At 54.1% G+C, this 21,562-nt stretch overlaps 2 protein-coding genes across 10 annotated transcripts in view; both read right to left on the minus strand.

Moving 5' to 3' along the window:
* ADD1 (adducin 1) overlaps positions 1-1,708 on the minus strand; it is a 79,974-nt gene extending 78,266 nt beyond the window's left edge. For 2 of the 4 annotated variants that reach the window (XM_082727078.1, XM_082727080.1), the window contains exon 1: positions 1,476-1,694. The gene's annotated coding sequence lies outside the window, so the exon portion shown is untranslated. Of the gene's footprint in view, positions 1-1,475 lie in introns of all 4 variants that reach the window. The other 2 variants (XM_082727079.1, XM_082727081.1) reach the window with 2 other exon arrangements.
* Positions 1,709-12,423: 10,715 nt separating this feature from the next.
* SH3BP2 (SH3 domain binding protein 2) overlaps positions 12,424-21,562 on the minus strand; it is a 36,812-nt gene continuing 27,673 nt past the window's right edge. For all 6 annotated transcript variants that reach the window (XM_082727099.1, XM_082727100.1, XM_082727103.1 and 3 more), the window contains 9 exons: positions 21,250-21,320; positions 20,652-20,740; positions 20,370-20,438; positions 17,831-18,485; positions 16,477-16,588; positions 16,167-16,222; positions 15,767-15,848; positions 14,901-14,960; positions 12,424-14,704 (listed from right to left, as the gene is read on the minus strand). In XM_082727099.1, the coding sequence (XP_082583225.1) occupies positions 14,567-14,704; positions 14,901-14,960; positions 15,767-15,848; positions 16,167-16,222; positions 16,477-16,588; positions 17,831-18,485; positions 20,370-20,438; positions 20,652-20,740; positions 21,250-21,320 (1,332 nt within the window). In that variant the 3' untranslated portion in view covers positions 12,424-14,566. The remainder of the gene's footprint in view (positions 14,705-14,900; positions 14,961-15,766; positions 15,849-16,166; positions 16,223-16,476; positions 16,589-17,830; positions 18,486-20,369; positions 20,439-20,651; positions 20,741-21,249; positions 21,321-21,562) is intronic.

Raw genomic sequence — 21,562 nt, forward strand, 5'->3', positions numbered from 1 at the left:
CCAACTGAGCTGCCCAGATGCCCCTTAAACTATCTTTTAAAGTATTTCAAATTACTTACTTTTCTGACAATACAAGGACTACTTGAAAGAACTAACTGGAAACCAATAACCATCTAAAGAAAGAGCTTTTAGGGTAAAATTAGTAACACAAGGTTGAACACCAAACAAAACCTTATCAGTATCAGGTAATGTCAAAGACTTAAAGGGGAAAATGATCAGCTGTATAAATTATATTTTAGAAAGAAAACAATCCCATCTCATGGAAACTGGGTAGAATTTAGATCCATAGTATTCAGTAAGCCTCTGTGACTAAAATCTAAACATAGTGACAAGCAGTAAAATAAACCATACCAGCTGTCCTGCTGTAAACCACATCAAAATTCTGAAAAGCAGTTCTGACTGCCAAAACCATTCACTTCCTTTAAAAAAATCTTTACTCTTCCAGTTTTCTCCCACAGTCACAATCGAGGGCTATGTCGAGATTTTACAATGTTCGGATTTTACAATACAATTTCTACATCGCATAAGCGCATTAGCTGAAGACTGAACCTTACAATCCCCCTCCCAGTCACCCGCTAGGCCACAGGTGCCCTCTCCCAGAGCTGCTGAACTCCCACTCGTTCTCCCCCAAGGCTCCAATGACGTCCCGTAAAGGACACAGAGCGCCCTTTCAGCCAGCCTATTTCTTCCCCCGTTAGGATTTCAGCCCATCGTCCTCAAGTACGCAGAGCTCTTCCCGTAACATCAACGCACTCAGCCACCGGACGGGCTCTGGTCCTGAGGATCCCACCAGTTGCTTCCGGTCATTTAGGCATAAAATCACACACCCCGCCACCAGCAGTCCCCGGTGAGCCGAAGTAGTGCTCGGAAGGTGGGGACGCAGGAAGCGAACACAAATCACCCAAAAAACGTCCAAGGCCATGGATTACGAAAATACACACAAAAGTGATTGCCCAGGGCAGAACCCTCTGACATCTCCCCCAACAGATGTTACAGACAGAAAAGGGCGAGAAGACGACGACAAGCGCCCCGGCCGTCCCGCCTGACAGTCGGCAGGTGGGTCTGGCTGCGGGAACCCACCGCTTGCACTGGCTCCCAAGCCTACAGGCAGCCGCCAGCCGCAGGCGCTGCAGGGAGCCGACCACGCCGAAGCCCGACCCCCGACGCCCACCACCCAGCCCCCAACGCCGGCCGCCCGGCCGCTCCCACCGAGCAGCCCGCGCCGCCAAGGGTATGCAGGGCGCCATCCCCTCCGCACCCGGTCCCGGCCCGGCGGCGACCACCCCTCCCAGCGCGGCCGTGAGCCCCCGCGGCCGACTCCAGACCCGCCCGCGCCCCGCCCGGCGCGGCCCCCGCCCGCTTCCCACGGCCTCTCGGGCGCCGCAGCCGCCACAGGCCCCGCGGCCCGGCCTGCAGCCCCTCGGCCGCTCCGCCGCGCCCCGGCCCCCGCGGCCGCCCCTGCACGCGGGCCTCACCTCAGGGGGCGAGTCGCGAGCAGAGCACGGGCGTTCGCAGGTCCGAGGACTGCGCGTCAGCTCCCGCTCGGGCTCCGGCTCGGGGTCGGACTCCAGCTCCAGCTCCGGCTCGGGCTCCGGCTCCGCCCCCTGTCCGCCGCGCGCTCCCCAGCCCACAACCCCGGCCTGCCCGGCCTCTCCGCCCCCTCAGCCCCCGGCGCTGCCCCCGCCGCGGAAGCTGGGTGCGGCTTGCGGCGCTGCAGCCCAACAACGCGCCACCCTATAGGCCCAGCCGGCCCCGCCCGCCAAGCAACGCGCCATGCGATTGGCTGACCGCGAGGCGGGAGGGGGCGGGGCTCGTGCGGTGCGGGGGAGGGTAAGGGCGGAGGCCCCGCCTGTGGCCGCTGGGGACCGCAGGGACCGGGTGGGTGTGGTCTCGCCCGCCGAACGCTTGCAGTAGAGGTTCTAGCCCCGCTGGCCACCTGGGCGGCAGCTTCGCAACGGCGGCTGTACTGGCAGCGCCCGTTCTCCCAGAACCAGTCGTGCGCTCGCTTGTCCCTGGACAGACTATCGTGGAGGCCCCTGCAGGCCAGGTGCCCGGGTTGGGCTGCACAGCGTCCTAAAGGGCCCCGTTCCAGGTCAGAGGGACCCTCGGAGCCCGCGGCCGCGCCACTCCCTGCCCACACCTCGTGCGCCCCTCCAGCAGGCGGACCCTTGGACGCTGCACCGGTGTGCCCGGCCTTGGGCCCCGGGTCCCGGGCCCCGGGCGGGCGGCGGCACAGGCAGAGTTTGTGGCTGGTGGCCAGGGTGGAGTCAGGACAGCAGGGTCTGTGCTTGGCGATAAGGTTCCACAGACAAGGTGGCTGCCTACTGCCCAAGGCCTGACCTGCCGGTGCTGGATGAACAAGCGCCGGTCACATCCACAGAACCAGTCGTAGGAGTCCTGTCAGTGACCAGGAGGCTAGCCTGGAGACCAGGCCAGCACCTTCCCCTATCCTCACCCTCCTCTTGGCTCATCTGAGTCCCCAAAAGGCCCTGGACACAGAGAAGCAGAGCTTCTTGTTCCCTTTATACCACAGAAAACTGAAGCTAGCAGGGGAAGAGCAGTGTAGAACCCGGGCCTTCTTCCCAGCAGGGACCTCTTTGGCTTTGCCCACAGAAAGGTCAGTGATACTGTCCAGGGTTAACATCTGTGACCTCTGATCTCAGGGCACTTCTGGACAAGACTCCACAATTCTACATCAGTTAATTTTGTTTCCCTTGCACCCAAGAACAAGGCTTGGTGCTTGGAGCTGTCAGTGAAAGGGGAACCTGGGTGCTCAGTCACTTAAGTGAGGGGTCTTGATTTCAGCACAGGTCAGGATCTCATGATTCTGGAATCGAGTCCCCCATCTGGCATCTTGCCTAGCAGGAAGCCTGCTTCTCTCTCTGCCTCTGCCTTCCACTCTGCCTGCTTGTGCTCTCTTTCTCTCTCTCTGACAAATAAATAAATAAAATCTTTAAAAAAAAGAAAAAAATTGTTAAAAGTGAACTGGAAGACATGGAGAAAGTAAATGAAACACAGAGTAACAAGCCTGAGAAGAACGAGCAGAGCACTAGTGAGTTGTGGAACAACTTCAAGAGGCCAAATAAATCTGTAATTGGAGTCCCTGAAAATGGGGATCAGGGGATCCCCATTTTGGAAGAAGACAAATACGATTTGAAGACATAATGGCTGAATTTCCTTTTACATCTGGTGCAAACTACAAACTCACAAATCAAAGCAACTCAGAAAGTAACTTCTGGCTTGCTACTGGGCTCTGGTAGAAACAGAATGTTTCTATGGGACATCAAAAGTGATTCTGAGGGGCATCTGGGTGGCTCACTGGGTTAAGCCTCTGCCTTTGGCTCAGGTCATAATCCCAGGAGCCTGGGATCAAGCCCTGCATCGGGCTCTATGTTCACTGGGGAGCTTGCTTACCCCCCTCTCTCTGCCTGCCTCTCTGCCCACTATTACAAATAAATAAATAATCTTAAAAAAAAAAAAAAAGTGAGGGACGCCTGGGTGGCTCAGTTGGTTAAGCAGCTGCCTTCGGCTCAGGTCATGATCCCGGCGTCTTGGGATCGAGTCCCACATGGGGCTCCTTGCTCAGCGGGGAGCCTGCTTCTCCCTCTGCCTCTGCCTGCCATTCTGTCTGCTTGTGCTCGCTCTCTCCCCACCCCCCTCTCTGATAAATAAATAAAATCTTAAAAAAAAAAAAGTGACTCTGAGGCCAGAATTGACCATTGCTTGGTCCCATCCGGATACCAGGACACGAGTTCAGGTAGATACATCACAATCTAAGTGTCAGATCCAGGACTGAAAGGCTTCATGCAATGGGAGGATGCAATGGGAGGTGGTCCAGACCCTTGTTCATCTGCCTCTAGAGCAGCAGTGGCTATCAGCTCACACCAGTGGTGTCAGGGATTCCCTGGACACAGTGACAGAGGAGCAAAAAAACCTGTGCTTAATTCACGGGAAGGTTGGCTTACTATGTTGGTATAGGCTAAAAATGGTCTGCTGCTTCACTGTATCCCCATTCAGCAGCTGCCTTGAAAGACAGTGGTGAGAGGCAGTCACCCCCATAGGCAAAACTTCCGGCAGTAAATTTTGCCATTCACTTTGTGTGGCAGGAGATGTGGCCTGGACTCATGGGCAGTGGCACATGGCTTAACGGGGTGGTTGGGAGCCTGGAAGGAACGATCTAAAAGTTTGGGGACAAATAGGTCTGAAGATAAGGCATGTCAATGGACCTCTGGGAATTGGTACAAAGAATAAAGATCTTTGTATTGCATTTTTCTTAAGATTTTGTTTATTTATTTGACAGAGATCACAAGTAGGCAGAGAGGCAGGTGGGGGGGGCGCAGACTCCCTGCTGAGCAGAGGGACGGACATGGGACTCCATTCCAGGACCCTGAGATCATGACCCGAGCCGAAGGCAGAGGCTCAACCCACTGAGTCACCCAGGCGTCCCTTTGTATTGCATGTTAATATTCACCAGTGAGCATCTACCAGAGAGGCTCTAAAAAAACAAACAGAGAGAATGGACTGGCCAATGAGCATAAGCCAGGCTCTGTCCTCTGCCCCCATCATTCTGGCACAGTGCTCTCCCCAGTGAAGTCGTCATGGTAACAGAATGGAGGCCATGTATGAGCCCAATAGCATGAGCTCCTTGTAACCAAGGCTAATTCAGCTACTGTCACTGCCAAATACATTTGGCAGTAGGCTGTCACCTGTCCCAGCAGGAGCCAACCAGCTACTTGCTGGCAAGTTGATCACCTTGGATCCCTTCTATTCTAGAAAAAGTGATAATTCATGTTTACTGAGACGGCCATGTATCTGGATAAAGGTTTGCCTTTCTGCCTACAATTACTTCAGCACTCCTATCAAGAGTTCCCCAAGTGTCTGATCGGTTGACATGGAATCCCACATAACTGCTTTATGGCAAAGGAGGTATGGCAATGGACATGTGACCAGGAATATACCGTTCCTACCCAATATGTGCCATCCAGAAGTTTCTGGTGTGCTAGAGTGAGGGGCTGGCCACATGTAGATTCAGATGAGACTCCAACTTGGAGATGATCCCCAGGAGGTGGAGTGCCAGCCTCCGTGAAGCAGTACATAGCTACATCAATCACCACTTTACGAGGCTCTGTCCCTGTTACGTGCAATGCCCAATGACCTACTTGAGGAATTTGTGCATTCTGTTCCACAGCAGTAAGAGCTGTGAGCCTAGAGATCCTAGAGGTCTCCAAAGAAGACACTTCTACCAGGGGACATAAGTCATGTTGAAACTATGGCTGTCACCTGATCTCATGCAACAACTTGTGCCAGTGGATTGGTGGGCACAGAAGGGGGTAACCAGAGTGATAGGGATAATTGACCCTCATTATTGGTAGGATGTAGAGCTACCTGCTACAGGATAGGGTCAGGCAGGAATGTGGTGCTCAGGTGATCAGCAATCAGAGCAGGCACTCAGCAGAGTGGGGCATCTCTTGGTGCTCCCACCCCCAGTAACTGTAAACAGGCGAGCATGTCACACACCCTAGTAGGACCGTAGTAAGGGCCGGCTAGTAAGGGCCTAGTAAGGGCCGGCTCCCAGGAGCTCAGACCCTCAGGCATGAACGATCTAGGAGAGCCAAAGTGTTAGCTATGAAGAAATCTAGAATGGGTGGTAGAAAAGGGAGATGTTGAGTATCACTTGTGATCTGGGGATCAACTATAGCAGTGGGGGCTACAGTTCATCTCTTCACCCATTTCTCAGAAGTTTCTCCAGATACTGAGATCCATTAGAATACTGGAGAATTTGTGTCTCAATGGACTGAACTTAATAAGAGGAACAAGTAGATACGAGCAGTTCAAGGGGCGGATTTAGTAGTCGCTGTTGGTGCTCTGCCCAGATTTTCTCTCTGGCTTGGGGCTGGCAGTGGGCCCTGCCCAGTGCTATGAATGTCAGCAGCTAATTGCCCCAGAGCCCTGTCTTCAGTGTCACCCAGCCCAGGAGATCATCTCCTTACTTGGATAGCCAATAACTAGCTGAGCTAGGGGTCCAAAGGCTGGTGCCCTGACCTCAAAGCAGGACTAACTGTGGGACAAATCTCCCTCCAGAGCGCCCGTGGGATCCGCTAAAGCTAGACCCCAGCTGAGACCACTTCAATCCTTTGTGTTTTATTTTTAATTTGCCCTATCCTGATTCCCCCACTCAGCTTATCCTGAGAACATTCCCTCTATAGATCCTCGCACAAGAGCCCCAGTTCAGGTTTTGCTCCTCAAGAATCTAATCTAAGAAAATTGCGTTTTAAAAATACTGTCTACAACTCAACACAGAAAAGCAACAGTTCAATTAAGAAATGGACAAAGGAGTTAAACATTTCTCCAAAGATGTACGGTTGGCCAATAAGCACATAAAAAAGATGCTCAAGGGCTCCTGGGTGACTCAGTAGGTTAAGCCTCTGCCTTCAGCTCAGGTCATGATCCCAGGGTCCTGGGATAGAGGCCCGCATCAGGCTCTCTTGCTCAGCAGGGAGCCTGCTTCCCCCTCTCTCTCTGCCTGCCTCTCTGCCTACTTGTGATCTCTCTCCCTGTCAAAAAAAAAAAAAAAAAAAAAGAAGAAGAAGAAGAAGCCTTAAAAGTGCTGGTAATACTCACTAGAGAAAGGGCACTTTAAAAATTTAAAAAAAAAAAAAAGATGCTCAATATCACTAATCTTTGGGGAACTACAAATTGAAGTCACCATGATATTACCACTTGACATCCACTAGGACTGCTATAATAAAAAAAGAAAAGAAAAGACTAAGTGTTGGCAAGGATATGGAGAAACTGGAGCCCCATGCATTGCTGGTGAGAGTGTGAAATGGTGCAGCTGCTGTGGAAAACGTATGCTGGTCAAAAAAGTCAACAGAGAATTACCATATGACCCAGCAACCCCATTTGGGGTATATACTCCAAAGAAATGAAAACAGAGATTCTAAACAATATTTGTACATCCATGTCCATTGTAGAGTTATTAACAAGAACCCAAAGGTGGAAGCAACTCATATGTCTATTGTCAGATGAATGGATAAACAATGTGGCCCATCAGTACAACGGGATATTATTCAGCCTTTAAAAGGAAGGAAATCTGGGGCGTCTGGGTGGCTTAGTCAGTTTAGTGCCCAACTCTTGATTACGGTTCAAGTCATGGTCTCGGGGTCATGAGATCGAGCCCCATGTCGAGTTCTATGCTGGGTGTTGGGCCTGCTTAAGATCCTCACTCCCGGGGCGCCTGGATGGCTCAGTGGGTTAAAGTCTGCCTTCGCTTAGGTCATGATCCTGGGGTCCTGGGATCGAGCCCCACGTCAGGCTCTCTGCTCGGAGGGGGGCTTGCTTCCCTTCCTCTCTCTCTGCCTGCCTGCCTACTTGTGATCTCTGTCTGTCAAATAAATAAATAAAATCTTTAAAAAAAAAAATGATTCTGACTCCCTCTGCCTCTGCCCTTTCCCCCGCCAAAAGGAAGGAAATCCTGACACATACTATAATGTACTAGAATCGTGAAGACACTATGCTAGTGAGATAAGGACAGGTCATTATACAATTGCCACTTATATGAGGTTCCCCAAGCAGTGATGTACATCCTTGCGCTGGGGCCATGCTAATCTCCATATATTATTCCAATTTCAGTCTATGTGCTGCCAAAGCGAGCACAGAAGAAGTAATGGCCCGTCCAGGGACGGACCCCTCAATGTGGTATTATCAGTACCAGGCTCTAACCAGCTGAGCTAACTGGCCAACTGTGGGTCAGAATTGTTAAATTCAGACACAGAAAGTAGAATGGTGGGCGCCCAGGGACTAGGGGAGGGAGAACAGAGATTTGTTAAATGGAGACAGTCTCCGTTTTGCAGGAGGAAAGAAGTTCTCAGGATAGATGGTGGTAAAGATTCACAGTAATGTGAATGTACTTAGTGCTACAGAACTGTGCACTTAAAATGGTTAAAAATGGTAAACTTTTTAAAGGCGATTTATTTTTTTTTTTTAAGATTTTATTCCTTTATTGGAGAGGGGGAGAGAGAGAGCAAGCAATGAGCAAGGTAGGGGGAGGGGCAGAGAGGAGAAGGAGAAGCAGACTCCCCACTGAGCAGGGAGCCGGATGCAGGACTTGATCCCAGGACCCTGGGTTTATGACCTGAGCCGAAGGCAAAGGCTTAACCCACTGAGCCACCCAGGTGGCCCTGAAAGAGTAAATTTTATATTACATATATTTTACCACCATAAAAAACGTTTTAAGATGTGTTTATTTATTGGGGCACCTGGGTGGCTCAGTGGGTTAAGCCTCTGCCTTTGGCTCAGGTCATGATCCCAGGGTCCTGGGATCAAGCCCCGCATCGGGCTCTCTGTTCCTCGGGGAGTCTGCTTCCTCCTCTCTCCCTCTGCCTGCCTCTCTGTCTACTTGTGATCCCTGTCTGTCAAATAAATAAATAAAATCTTAAAAAAAAAAAAAGATGTGTTTATTTATTTAACATGGGGAGAAGAGCAGAGAGACTCCCAGGCAGAGTCCCCGCTGAGCATGGAGCCCACTGCGGGGCTTGATGACAGGACCCTAAGATCACAACCTGAACCAAAACCAAAAGTTGGATGCTTAACCAACTGTTTTAGTACTGTTGAACGTTTTTTTTGTTTTGTTTTGTTTTGTTTTAAGATTTTATTTTATTTATTTAACAGAGAGACATGGAGAGAGGGAACACAAGAAGCAGGAGAGGGAGAGGGATAAGCAGGCTTCCCGCTGAGCAGGGAGCCCGATGTGGGGCCCAATCCCAGGACTCTGGGATCACCACGTGAGCCAAAGGCAGATGCCCAAGAACTGAACCACCCACGCACCCCGAAAGTTTTGGTTTTGTTTTTTTTTTTAAGATTTTACTTATTTGTCAGAAAGAGAGCACAAGCAGGCGGAGTGGCAGGCAGAGGCAGAGAGAGAAGCAGGCTCCCCGCTGGACAAGGAGCCCGATGCGGGACTGGATCCCAGGACCCTGGGATCATGACCTGAGCCGAAGGCAGCAGCTTAACTGACTGAGCTACCAAGGCATCCCCTGTTGAAAGTTTTTAATAAAAAAAAGTTTTAATACTATTAAAATACACCTTCCTTTTCAAAGGAAAGAAAAAACACTCTCTTGGATGGGAGTTGTTTTCTTTCTTTTCCTTTCTTTTCTTTTCCTTTTTATGGATGGGAGTTAAAAAACAACACAGAATTTTTTTTTTCCTCCCAAGATTTTATTCATTTATTTGACAGAGAGAGACCACAAGTAGGGGAACAGCAGCAGAAGGAGAAGCAGGATCTCTGCTGAGCAGTGAGCCCAACACGGGGCTCAATCCCAGGACCCCTGAGATCATGACCTGAGCTGAAAGCAGATGCTTCACAACTGAGCCCCCCAGGCACCCACAACATAGAATTAGATACATACAACAGTGATATCAAGTAATGAAGGAGATCAACGGAGTTAACATCACCTGAAGTCTATGTGTTGTCTAGGAGGGTAAAAATATTTGTTACTCTAGACTCAGGTAAAATTAGAAAAAGACTATATAACTTTCCAACTAGAACAAGGACGTGGAATGACTTAAAAAAAAAAAAAAGTTGCTCAATCCAAAAGGAGAGGAGGAAAGAGAAAGGAGGGGAAAAAACCCACAAACACAGGTTGGCCGATACAAAAATAAATAAGATGGTAGATTTAATTACATTAAATACAAATTAACAAAATGCTTCAGTTGAAAGAAAAAGTATGTCCCAAATGCTAGAAACAAAGAAATGAAACTAAAAACATACACACTTTACTATACACTAGAAGAAATATAAAGTACCTATGAAACAAATCTAAGAAAACGTGAGCAAGACTATAACGGACAAAGTTATGAAATTCTATCGGCAAACATGAAGAAACACATCAATAGGGAGGTAGACCATGTTGATGAGTCAGAAGACTCACTGTTGTAAAGATGTCAATTTTTCCCAAGCTGATTTACAGCTATAATGATTCCCAGTCAAAAGATCAACTGAGTTATTAGTGACACTGATGAGCTGACTTTAAAAATTGTGTGAAAATAGCTTTGTGCAGCAGAGATAGTACTGTGGCTAATGAGGTTTATCCCAGCTGCAATTATTGCTAAAACTTATGTGGGGGGGGAAGTGGGATGGAATGCCTGGGGGGCTCAGTCCGTTAAGCGTCCAACTCTTGATTTTGGCTCACATCGTAATCTTAGGGTCATGAAATCGATCCCCGCGTCGGGCTCCACGTGCAGCATGAGGAGCCCACTTAGATTCCCTCTCTCCCTCTACCTGTGTTTTCTCTCGCTCTCTAAAATAAATATATATATTTTTTAAGTGGGGAAAAAACTCATCTGGAAAGAGAAAGAACAAAACAGACAAGACATTCTCCAAGAAGAAAAACAAGGTGAGGATCTATTCAGCAGGTACATCACAGAGTCCAACAGCAGACCTCCATATACATGGACATAGCACAGGTGGCGTTACAGATGGGGGCTGGAGAACAGATTAGAAACAAACGGTGCAGGGTGCCTGGGTGGCTCAGTGGGTTAAGCCTCTGCCTTCAGCTCAGGTCATGGTCTCAGGGACCTGGGATCGAGCCCTGAATCAGGATCTCTGCTCAGCAGGGAGCCTGTTTCTCCCCTCTCTCTTTGCCAGCCTCTCTGCCTACTTGTGATCTCTCTCTAGCTGTCAAATAAATAAATAAAATCTTAAAAAAAAAAAGTGCAGGAACAAGTAGGTAAACCTATGGGGGAAAAATTGAAAGCAAACCTTACCTCTCGCCATATGCAAAATAACAATTATAGAGTTGAAGATAGGTGCAACACACATTACTGACAATAAGAAGGCTACGTAAAGAATTCGTGTAGATTAACAAGAAAAAAGAACAACACATAGAAAAATGTGCAAAATATTTGAATATATGCTTCACAGGAGACAAATGAAAAATGGTTCATAAACACATGAAAATAGGCTCAAGCTCCTTAGTGATTAGCTAAAAGCGCATTAAAGCCATACATCCACCAGGTTGACAAAAATGAGAAAAAGAATCTGATGATACCAAGTGTCGGCAAAAATGTGGAACCAAAAGTGGAACTCTCTTTTATAGCTGGTGGGAGTGTAAACTGGAACAATGAAATTCCTGGAAGACAGTGAAGATTCCTGATGCCCTGGAACCCAGAGGTCAGATTCCTGGGTTCATACTCTAGAGAAACTCGTGCAGGCATGCATCGGAAAACGAATAAGACTGTTGCTAGCAGCATTGTCTGACCCCCCCCCCCAACCTGGAAACAAACCAAATGCCCAACTACAATAAAATAAAACCCGTGAACTGTGATATAATGGAACGGTTTTCAGCAATGAACTTGAACAAACTACAGCTAAGCCCAGCAATGCAGCCGCATCTCAAAGACATGATGAGCCAAAGGAGCCAGATGTCAAAGCTTTTATCTTTAGGATTCCACTCACATAAAATACAAAAACAAGACACCGCTGTGATGGACATATAACTGAGTGGTGAAGGCTTAATGGCGGAACAAGGACAGAGCCTCCCCAAAGCCAGGGCAGGGCTGGTGAGACTTGGAGCTGTGATGGGGAGGATACATGGGGGCTGGAGAGGTTACCTCCTGATGGGATCATAAGTATGCTTACCTCATAGCAATTTTCTAGGCTGCACATTTGTGTTTTGCTCATTTTTCTGAATGTGTATCTTGCTTTACCGAAAATCAAAGAAAAAAGGAGTGTGGTTTAGCTTTGAGTAGCTTAGAGTGTGGCCAGAGCTGAAGATGGAGGTGACGCAGGGGCAGCTCTTAGGCAGTCGCTAAGGATTCATGAGGACCCAAGGAAGGCCTGAGGAAGTGGATATGTTTGGGGTCTGCTCAGTGTCTCAAGACTCTCCCCCTGGTGGGAGTATGCTGGAAGGTCGCTGAATGAGAGATGGCCACTTCAAACCTTCTTCAAGGGTCACTGTCCCCCCAGGACTGGAGTCTTCCCTGAGGCCACCCCATCAGGCAGTCTTTCCCAGGGGGAGGGATAGGGCATACAGGCAGAGACAGAAAACTGGATGTGGCAAGTTGCCCAGTGGGGGGCTTGGAGGCACTGGGTCACAGCCAGAGACAGAGGCACTCTTCCCCTCACTGCCCTCCTCTAGAGACACACGGATTTGGTGTGAGCGCCAGCTCTGCTCCATATTCCCTGTGTGTTCTTTGTGTCCTCCAGGCCTCCCTTCCAGAGGCCAGTCCCGGTGGGCACTAGGCAGGAAGACACTTGGCCCCAGGCTGCTGCCTCTTCTGCCTTGATGCCCTGTCAGCGCCCCCTGTCCCCCCTAGGGTGCAGGGAGAGCCTCCTTGGACCAGCAGGGGGCGTTCCCGCAGCGTGACCCAGAGCTGGGGCAGGATGTGGAACAACTCAGGAGTTGTTTTTGTTTTTGTCTAAGATTTTTTTCCTTAATTTTAGAGATTTTATTTATTTATTTGAGAGAGACTGAAAACACAAACAGAGGGAAGGGACAGTAGGAGAGTGAGAAGCAGGCTCCCCGCTGAGCAGGGAGTGTGACCGGGGCTGGATCCCAGGATGCTGGCTGGGATCATGACCTCAGCTGAAGGGAGCCCCTCCAGATTTGTTTCGTGAGGTCTCTTCTGGTTCTAAGTGTCTCTGTTTACAATAAAAATCTCTACTGAGGCCCCGGATCCTGGGTCAGTTCCCAAACAGGTGGGAGTCTGTCCTGAGCAGGCCTCGGGCCTGGGAGTAGAGGTAAAGCCAGTTCAGGCCCCAGAGTGGGCCCTGGGCAGCCACAGACCTCAAATGTCCAAGTGACCAGAGGTCTTGTCACCTGGCTCTGCGCCCCAGAACCCCACACACTTTCCAGCTCGGCAGTCCCCAAATACATTTTCGCCGCCGAGCTGGCCACAAGTCAGGTAGAAGTGACAGGGTACCCTGTGTCACACAGTGTCTCACTCGCAAGCAGACCCCCCTCACCCCAGGCACTGACTAGAAACTGTTTCCTGGTCTCAACCTCCACTTATAACTTAAGGGGAAGGGAAGCCGCAGCCACAGTAGGGAACAGCATGCCTCCATGGGCTCCCCGCACTAGTTCAGGACTGGGAGAATTGATTGTTGGTTCCCCAAGCTAGTGTGGAATGCCTAAACCTTCCCTTATTCTCAACTGGACAATGCCCATGCTGACCCTCCCCCGCCCCCCAGCAGGATTTAGAGGAAACATCTGCAGGACAGTGCTGGACACTTGGTTCCTGGAAGCAGATGGCTGTCATACTCCCCCAGGACCTCTCCCATCCACAGTGGCCTCATCCCTCCCCCTCCCCCAGCCAGCTGCCCCCCCAAACATGCCCTGGGGCAGGTGGAAGGAAGTACAAACAAAGGGCCCTCTCCAGAGGATGAATCCCTGGCTGCTGGGCACACCACTGTCCTGGGTTTGAATCTCACAGGGTGAAATTCTTGCCCAAAACGAGGTGCAGAGAGGATCTGATACCCCCTAGGTCCTGGCCAGCACTGACCCTAAGCGGAGTCTGTTTCCACACAAACACAGCAGTCCAGCCTAGATGGCCGTGCCAGGGACAGTGGTTCCTGGAATTCCACGGCAGGCAGGAAGGGGCGGTCAGGGCCGGACTTGAGCTGGGTGTTGTCCAGAGGACTCAGGAATCTGGGGACCACCATCCTCACCCACACTTAGTCTGAAGGACCTACTCTTCCCAACCCACTGTAGCCATTTCTTCTTCTAAGAAGTCTTCCTGGAGCTCTCAGCCAGGAGCACTCCACTGGCCTGGGGCCCGGGTGCACCCCAGGGAACCATTTGTTAATCCAGCAAATGACCCCACTGTAGATAGAGGGCCTTTCTGCTCTGCAGTCCCACTGCCTTGTACCTGACCCATGGCACCTTGAATTATAGGCTCTGAGTCCAGACTGCCCGAGTTTGGGTCCTATTCTGTACCTAGGTATGTGCCCAGAGCAAGATCTTTACTGGCCTGCGCCCTGAAGACAAGCACTTTGTAGGTTTCCTGGGAGTTGAGCTTCGAGAGTCACTCCTTGGATGTGGATGTGGGTACTCAGTAAGGCTGGTCCTCCCCTCCTTCCCAGTGAAACCCTGGCCACTGTGGGAAAGGTCATCTGTGCTTTATTGTACATCAACAGCCCCTCCTAGAGCCTGTATCTTTGCCACCTGGGGGTGGCAGTCCTGGGACCAGCCCTTGCCCCTGCCCCAAATGCCTAGTCCTGCCCAGCTCCCAGCACTGTGCCAGGTTAGTGTGCTGGGGGAGCTGGGGAGTGGGAGGGATGACCACAATTCTTGTCCACAAAGCCCAGGCAGGGCTCGGTCCTGGGACCGTGGGCTCTGGGGAGCTGGGGCAGGGTGGGGTACGTGTCACAGGAGAGCACCCCCAGCCCCCCATCCTCTGGAGAGCAGAGCCTGGCCTGTAAGATTCTAGAAGGTATCTGTTGGGGAGGCCCTGGGAAGGATCACGGTGCTACATCCGGCTCATCACCCCAGTGGGCCCATCTCATGTGTGTGGCCTGGGGTCACGGCCCCCGTGGCTGGTCTCTGCACAGCAGCAGGGGTCGCCGGCGTCACCTGGGTCTCGTGTAGCCATAAGGACGTTGTAGCAGCAGGCTCTGGTGGCCAGGCAGCACGTGCGTGTGGTAGTGCTCCACGAGGCCGCCCACACTCATGAACAGCACCTCGCTCTCCAGGTAGAACTTAGAGTCCTGGGCGGGGGAAAGAGCAGCAGAGTCTGGGGGGCTTTCCCGTGACAAGGGGTGGTCAGCAGTGAGGATAACAGCCAGGCCAGTTCCCAGCTGCCCTGTGTTGGCTCTGTGTCTGCCACCCCCACCCCCATCCCCCGTCTCACTCAAGGCCCAGGGAGGGGTGCCCTTCCAGCCAGGGCCCAGGGGCAGGGCCCACCTTCTCGAAGATGCGGTAGTTCCTCACTTTGTTGGAGCTCTCATCCCACACGACCAGAACCTGCAGGGAGAGCAGCAGCAGATGGGTCAGTGGAGAGCAGCCCCAGCCTTGGGGGATGGGCCACAGGGACCAAAGAACAGGCAGAAGCACACAGCTGGGTCCCGGGACCTTTCTGGTGATCTAGGGAGGGACACGGCCAGCAGGGTCCAAATGGGCAGACCCCAGCCTCAGTGGACCTGCCCTGATAGCCTCTGGGAAGACTCGAGAAGCAGTACCAGGTACGTGGCTCGCCCTAGAACCATTTCTGACACACACAGAACAGAGAGAGGCTAGCTCCATCCGTAGACCGTGTGACTCTTGATCTTGGATCTTGGAGTCATGTGCACAAGCCCCGCTGCTGAGCATGGAGCTCACTTAAATGAGTAAATAAATAACGAAGGAAAAGAAGCAGAAAAGTGAGGCTCACTGCAAGCCACCCTCGTAGAAGCAGAGGTACTGGCAGCCGACTTCTATTCCCTCGGCCCGAGGCAGCCGCCCCTGCAGGTGCCTGAAAACCCCCAGCCCCACCTGAGTCTGGGACACCCAGTGCTTCCTGCCCAGCTCCTACCTATGCTGGGGGACTGGCCAGTATCTCCCCCAGTTTGCAAACGGTGTTCAGTTCTTGACAACAGACAGGGCAGTGGCTGCCAGGCAGAGACCCCAGAACAGAGCTGGCCGAGATCCCTGATCAGAGCCACCTGGGGAAGGGGCGAGTACACTACAAAGCGCCACACTTGCCGTCCGCCTGGGTGTGAGCAGAGAGGAGCCACCACATAGCCGTGTCCCCAGGGGCCTCAGCCCATTAGGGTGACGCTTGGGGCGCCTACCTTCCCTGACTTGGTGGAGGAGTTCCGGATGCAGTAGAGTCCATTCTGGGGCTCTCCCTGGGGGCTTGTGGTTTTGAACAGCCTAAAATACAACAGCTGTGTCAGCAGGCAAACCATCCTCAGACCTCGATCACGAGGACCCTCCAGCCCTGGTCCTCCGTGTGGCTTTCTATCTTCTTGCTCTTCGACAGCACAGGTCCCAAGAGCAACAGGCTGCGAGAGGGCCACGCCCAGGGTGACCACCAGCCCCGGGACTGAGTCCATGGCCTCTGTTGTCCTCGGCGCCATGTCCCTGTGCTAGCAACTGCCCAGCAATAAGGCAAGTGAGGGGGACAGAAAAGTGGGGGACCACATGTCTGCGAAAAACAAGGATTTGGAGAAAGAAGTGCTGGGTGCTAACCTTTCTACTTCGCAGGATTCCGTGGTGTTGATAAACACAGAGCTGGGCAGCGGCACCTGGAGACACCAGTGGTGGTCAGGGTCAGGATCCGAGTGGTGCCTGTAGCCAGTGCCCCACCCTCACCGCGGGCTGCCAGCCTGTGCCCAGATCTGGGGCTTTGCACGGTGCTCCTGCACCGCCCCCCCACCGACAACTCCGGCATCCTGGGCAGCTCCTCCCTCAAGATGCTCAGTGAGGAGTCACCCTGGCCGGCAGCTCTCCCCCAGCCTCCACCCACTGCTGCAAGCTGGGCTCTCCCCCTTGGCCCCACCTTCTCATAGTCCTCGTCAGAGTCCTCCCCACCAGTGCTGTCGGCCTTTGAGGGCCGTCGGGGTTTTTCAAAGGAGAAGTTCCTGAAACTTTGCCCATCAGGGGGTGATCTCCTGGGAGAGGAGCAAGGAGAGGAGGGCACATCACTGTCACAGCCCTCCAACCTCCACCCACCACCCCTGTTCACCCCAATGGTTGTCAGAGGCCCAGACCAGAGAGCTCTGAGATAGGCCAGTGCCAACCGCCCTGGGACACTAGGAATTGCCTGCTCCCGGCTTATGGCTGCCAATGCTGCTGGCAAGAGGGGTGCTGGGGGCCTGAATTCCTCTGTCGTCATAGCACAGGCAAGTGCCCTGGACGCTGCAGAAGGCCTCAGGCTGGGGGGCTGGGCCCCAGCTCTGCAGCTAACCAGCTTTGTGACCTTGGCCTAGTCACACACCTCCCCAAGCCACAGAGAACAGGTGATACAAACGGACAGAGCCCACACTGGGCTATGGCCAGGGCTGGGCCATAGCTCATGGCAAACTGACCCAGTCTGCACCCCTGCGGCCCCTTGTGAAACAGGAACCATCATGGGGCACCCTCCCTCGGGCAGCAGAGCTAAGAGTCCTAGGGAGAAGGATCCCAGAGTCATAGGCCTTCAGGGAGTACTGGGCTAGCATGCCCACTCAGGACTCCCCCTGTGGCTCCTAGAACTTTCGTGGTTTGGGGCCCCAGACATCGCTGACCTCAGGTTGTTGGTATGAGTGACACTGTGCCAGCAGGGGACACATCAGTCCCCCAAGAGTCCCCAGCAATAAAGAACAAAGTGTTTTGAGCAAACCTCGAGCATCAGTCACCAACATACTCTGCATTCTGGCGAGTTCCCAGTCAGGAAGGGAACAGAGGCAGCCCTGGTGGCTCCAGACCCCAGGCAGGGAAGGACAGTGCCGGCTCAGGAGGGCCTGCAAAGGCCCACCAGCTCCTAGCAGCTCCCAGCCCAAGCTCCTCCACCCACCACCATCTATCCCAGAGCAGGTGCTCAGCCTTGAAGCGCCCTCCCCTGACACTGCACAGGCCCTGGGAGGCCTGTTTCCCCAAAGATCCCTTTGCCCACTGCTCCCCAGACAGCAATGGGCCCCAGGTCCACCACCCATGAGGCTGGACCTTCCTCTGGGGCAGGGGTGGGTCAGTTGCAGGGGTGGCTGCAGGGCCACAGGAGGCCGGGGCCATCAGGCAGCCATTCTGCTCTCACGTTATGGCTGCCTGGTACCCATCACGAGCACTGTGCCAAAGCTGAGGAGGCCAGGGCACCCACACAAGAACCCGGCCATTGGGGAGGGGGTCCGGGGGGCACCGGCGCCAAGTCTACTCACTGCAGGTGGGGGAGGGGTGGCTTCTCTGTCCTTGGCAGGACCACTGGCCTGGCTGTGGCTTCAGGCGTGGACAGCTTCAGTGCGGGGGGCCTGGGGGCCACAGGGGGCACAAAGAGTCTGGGCCTGGCTGCCTCACCGACGGGGGCCTCTTCCACCATCTTTAAGAACTTGGGCTTGTTGGCCGGCACAGGTGGAGGCTCAGGCGTGGGTGGCCCCCGGGGAGACAGATGGAAGGACTTGAGTTTGTCACAGTTCCTGGAGGAGGCAGCAGCCATGCCGGCAGAGCTGCAGGCAGAGCCAGGCCCGTGGCTGGGGACTCGGGGCTCTGGGCTGGGGCTGGCACTCTCACGGAAGCAGGGGGTTTTCCAGAGGCTGGGCGTGGTTGGCGGGGGGCCAAGCGGGGGGTCACTCATCCTCCGTGGGGCCAGGGACCCCCTGGGGCCAGGCTCAGGCCGCCTCAGGCCCAGTGGGTCCCTCTTGGAGTCCTCGGGAGCTGGGCTGGCGTCAGGGAGGCCACGTTTAGGGGGTGGGGGTGGCAGCAGGGGGCTCAGGCCCTTGGAGGCAAAGGAGTGAGCACGGGGCATGTCGGAGAAGGCTGGTTTCCTGGGTGTAGGCACAGGAGGCGGCGGGTAGGCCGGCGGGTGGGTCAGGGTGTCTGCAGAGCAAAGGGACCCAGTCAGTGAGCATGTGCTACCTGCTGGAAGCTGGCCAACACCACCAACTTCCATGCCCTGGCCTTCCTCATTCTTCTGGGAGCCATCAGCTTCCCAGAAGTAGAGGTGAGAGAGAAGAGGCAAGGGGGCCTCTGAGGACTTCACCTCAGTGAGGGGAAGCTATTCCCACTAAGATAGGTGAGCAGGATGGACAGGAGCAGCTTGGGAGGAAGATGAGGGCTGGACTTACTTGGCTGTAAGAACACAGAGAGTGCAGGGCAGGCAGTTGGGGTGCAGATCTGTGGTTCAAGAGAGGCAAGGGTGTGAGGAGGGCTGTCAGGGCACAGGTCTGGGGTTCGAGGCAAGGGTATGGGTTGGGATGTCAGGCCACAAGTCTGTGGTTCGAAGAAAAGCAAGGGAGTGGTGCAGGCCGTCGGGGTGCAGGTCTGGGGTTCAAGAGAGGTGAGGGTATGAGTCAGGCCGTCAGGCTGTAGGTCTGTGGTTCGAGGAGAAGCGAGGGTGTGGGGTGGGTTGTCAGGCCTGGGTCTGGAGTTCCAGGAAAGGCGAAGGTGTGGGGCAGGTTGTCGGGGTGCAGGCCTGGGGTTCGAGGAGAGGCGAGGCTGTGTGGGCGGCGGTGGGGACACAGGTCTGGGGTTTGAGGAGAGGCAAGGGTGTAGGGGGGCCATCGGGGCACAGGTCTGGAGTTCCAGGAGGGGCACTGGCTGGAAAGGCCAGTGGACAGGTTCTCCATGACCCTGGCTGTCCCAGAGCTGTGGGGTAAGCCTAAGTCCTGGATGGTCCATCTCCTGTGGATAGCATTAAGGTGTAGGGCTGAGTGAGGTGGGATAGGACCCAGAGCACAAGGCGCCCAGCGCTGAGCGAGGCAGCTGAGGAACAGGGAATAGAGCCCTGGGTCACGTACAGCTAGATTCACAGGTGCTAGGTGCTGCGTCTGAGAATGGGGAGGTCACCAGAGTGAGAGATGTTTGGGAGAGAGGGGAAAGCCTGCTTGGAGTAGGGACTCAGAAGGGTTCGGAACACGTGTGTGGGCAGGTCTGTGGGCATGCAGCAGGGAACAAACTGAGGCCCCTACATGCTCATCTCTAGCCATGCATGGCTGCAGTTCGGGGGCAGGGCAGATGGACATGGGCTGGAACCACAGGCTCTGTGCCAGGAGGGAAGTCAAGGCTCATGACCCACAGCTCCTGGTGGTTGCTTCAGAGGGAGGGGACCAGGAGCAGGAAAGGGGGCTGGACCTGCCCCTGCTGCACTTGAGTGACAGGGGCTGAGAAGGGCAGAGAACAAGGTCACTGAAGGAGAGCAGGCAGAGGAACAGGGAGGCCAGGTGTAGAGGGATTGTCCCGAGTTCCCAGGACAGTGGAAGGGATAGTGGTAAGGGACAGATGGCAGGACAGAGGCACAGCCCTCCCCTGTCGGGCCCTATGCTTCGCTGTGACACACGTATGTGACGTGGCATGTACGCCACTCTCCCATGCCAGGCCACATGATTCAGGAGGTCAGGGCAGGGGGAGCAGGTGGATAAGTGACAGGCTAGCCCAGAGGTGCTCCAGGGAGCTGAGACACCCACTCTTCAATGTCCCTTTCCCCACTCTCCACCCCAGAGCCACCCTGGGCTCAGCATCGCACGTGTGGGCCACTCCACCTCACTTATTTGCAAATCAGCTGTCCGCTCCACCCCAGGCTACCTGGACATGGGAGGAGCCGGTGAGCAGAGCCAGCCAGATCAGTCCTCCTGACACCTGGGCCACAACAGGGAAACTGAGGCCCCGCAGAGCAGGACTCAGGCCAGTACTCCCAGTGTGGGAGGGGCTCTGCTCCGGGTTCCAGCCCCAGGAGCCCCCCAGGCTCAGAGGTTGCCCACCTACCCTCAGGCTCCATGGGCTCGGGGGAGTCAGGCTCCATGTACGAGTCATCTTCATCCTCATGCTCATAATCTGTAAGGTACATGGAGCATCAGACACAAGGTGGCCTAGGCCCAGCTGCACCCAGGGGCCCTCAGGACACTGGGAGCCGAGGGTCAGGGAGGCCCCAGCCACGGCATGAACCCCAGACCTGGGCTGCATGGGGAAGACCGCCAGCCATGCCTCCCATGGCAGGGGTGGCCAGGTGTGGAGGGGGTGGGACAGGTGTGCAGAGGCAGGCCTCACCTTCGTTGTCTGTGGGGTACGGGGAGAGGCTGATGTCCACAGGCCGCTCAACTGCACCATAGAAGCTGTCTGTGTCCGAGCTGGAGTCACTGAGGTAGGGGCCAGGGGTGGGTCACAGTGAGCACCGGGCAGGGGAGCTCCCTTGCATTCACACATATGGATGTACACTCATGCCCTCGGACATGTGACTGATGCACAGACACACACACAGATGCGGACATATGCACAGACACCACACACAGACACGTGGACACGTACAGAGCTAGACCCACAGATAAACACAAGGAAAAAACACACAGTCGGAGAAGCTCCTCACAGGTGAGAAACACAGACCCAGGGACCAGAGACTGTGGTGCCCCCCTCACTCCCCTGCCTGACCACACAGGGCCAGGACTCAGGGCTAGCCCCACGTCCCTTCTGCCCTGTAGAGACTGCCAGTGAGTGTGCACGCAGGCATACACATACACGCACATACATAGGCACAAGCGCATACACACGCACATGCATACACACGAACACATGGCCTGGGCCAAGCCTCCAGAGGTGGGAGGCAGGCACACACGTCAAGCCCAGGCCCCCCTCCCCTGCCCAGGCCCACCTGGTGTCCAGGGGCAACTCCTTCTTCTCGTGAAAGTGGCCGATCTCCTTGCGCAGCAAAGCCATCCAGCTCTGTGGGGCAGTCGGGGTGTGGTGGGTGTGTGTGGACCATGGGTGCGTGCGGCCCGGGACAGGGCTCCACCCACCCCCTCCGCAGGCTGGCCTGCACAAGGTCAGGGAGACGACCCCTGTGGCCTTCTGGGGGCTCTGGCCCTGCTGTAGCCCATTAAGAGCTCTTTCTGAGATGCCTCCTGAGGGTGGGGTGCTGGTACCAGGCCATGGGCTTGAGGAGGGACAAAGCATCCCCACCACAT

The sequence above is a fragment of the Mustela nivalis genome (genome assembly GCF_964662115.1).
Source record: "Mustela nivalis genome assembly, chromosome: 4".
Classification (NCBI taxonomy): domain Eukaryota; kingdom Metazoa; phylum Chordata; class Mammalia; order Carnivora; family Mustelidae; genus Mustela; species Mustela nivalis.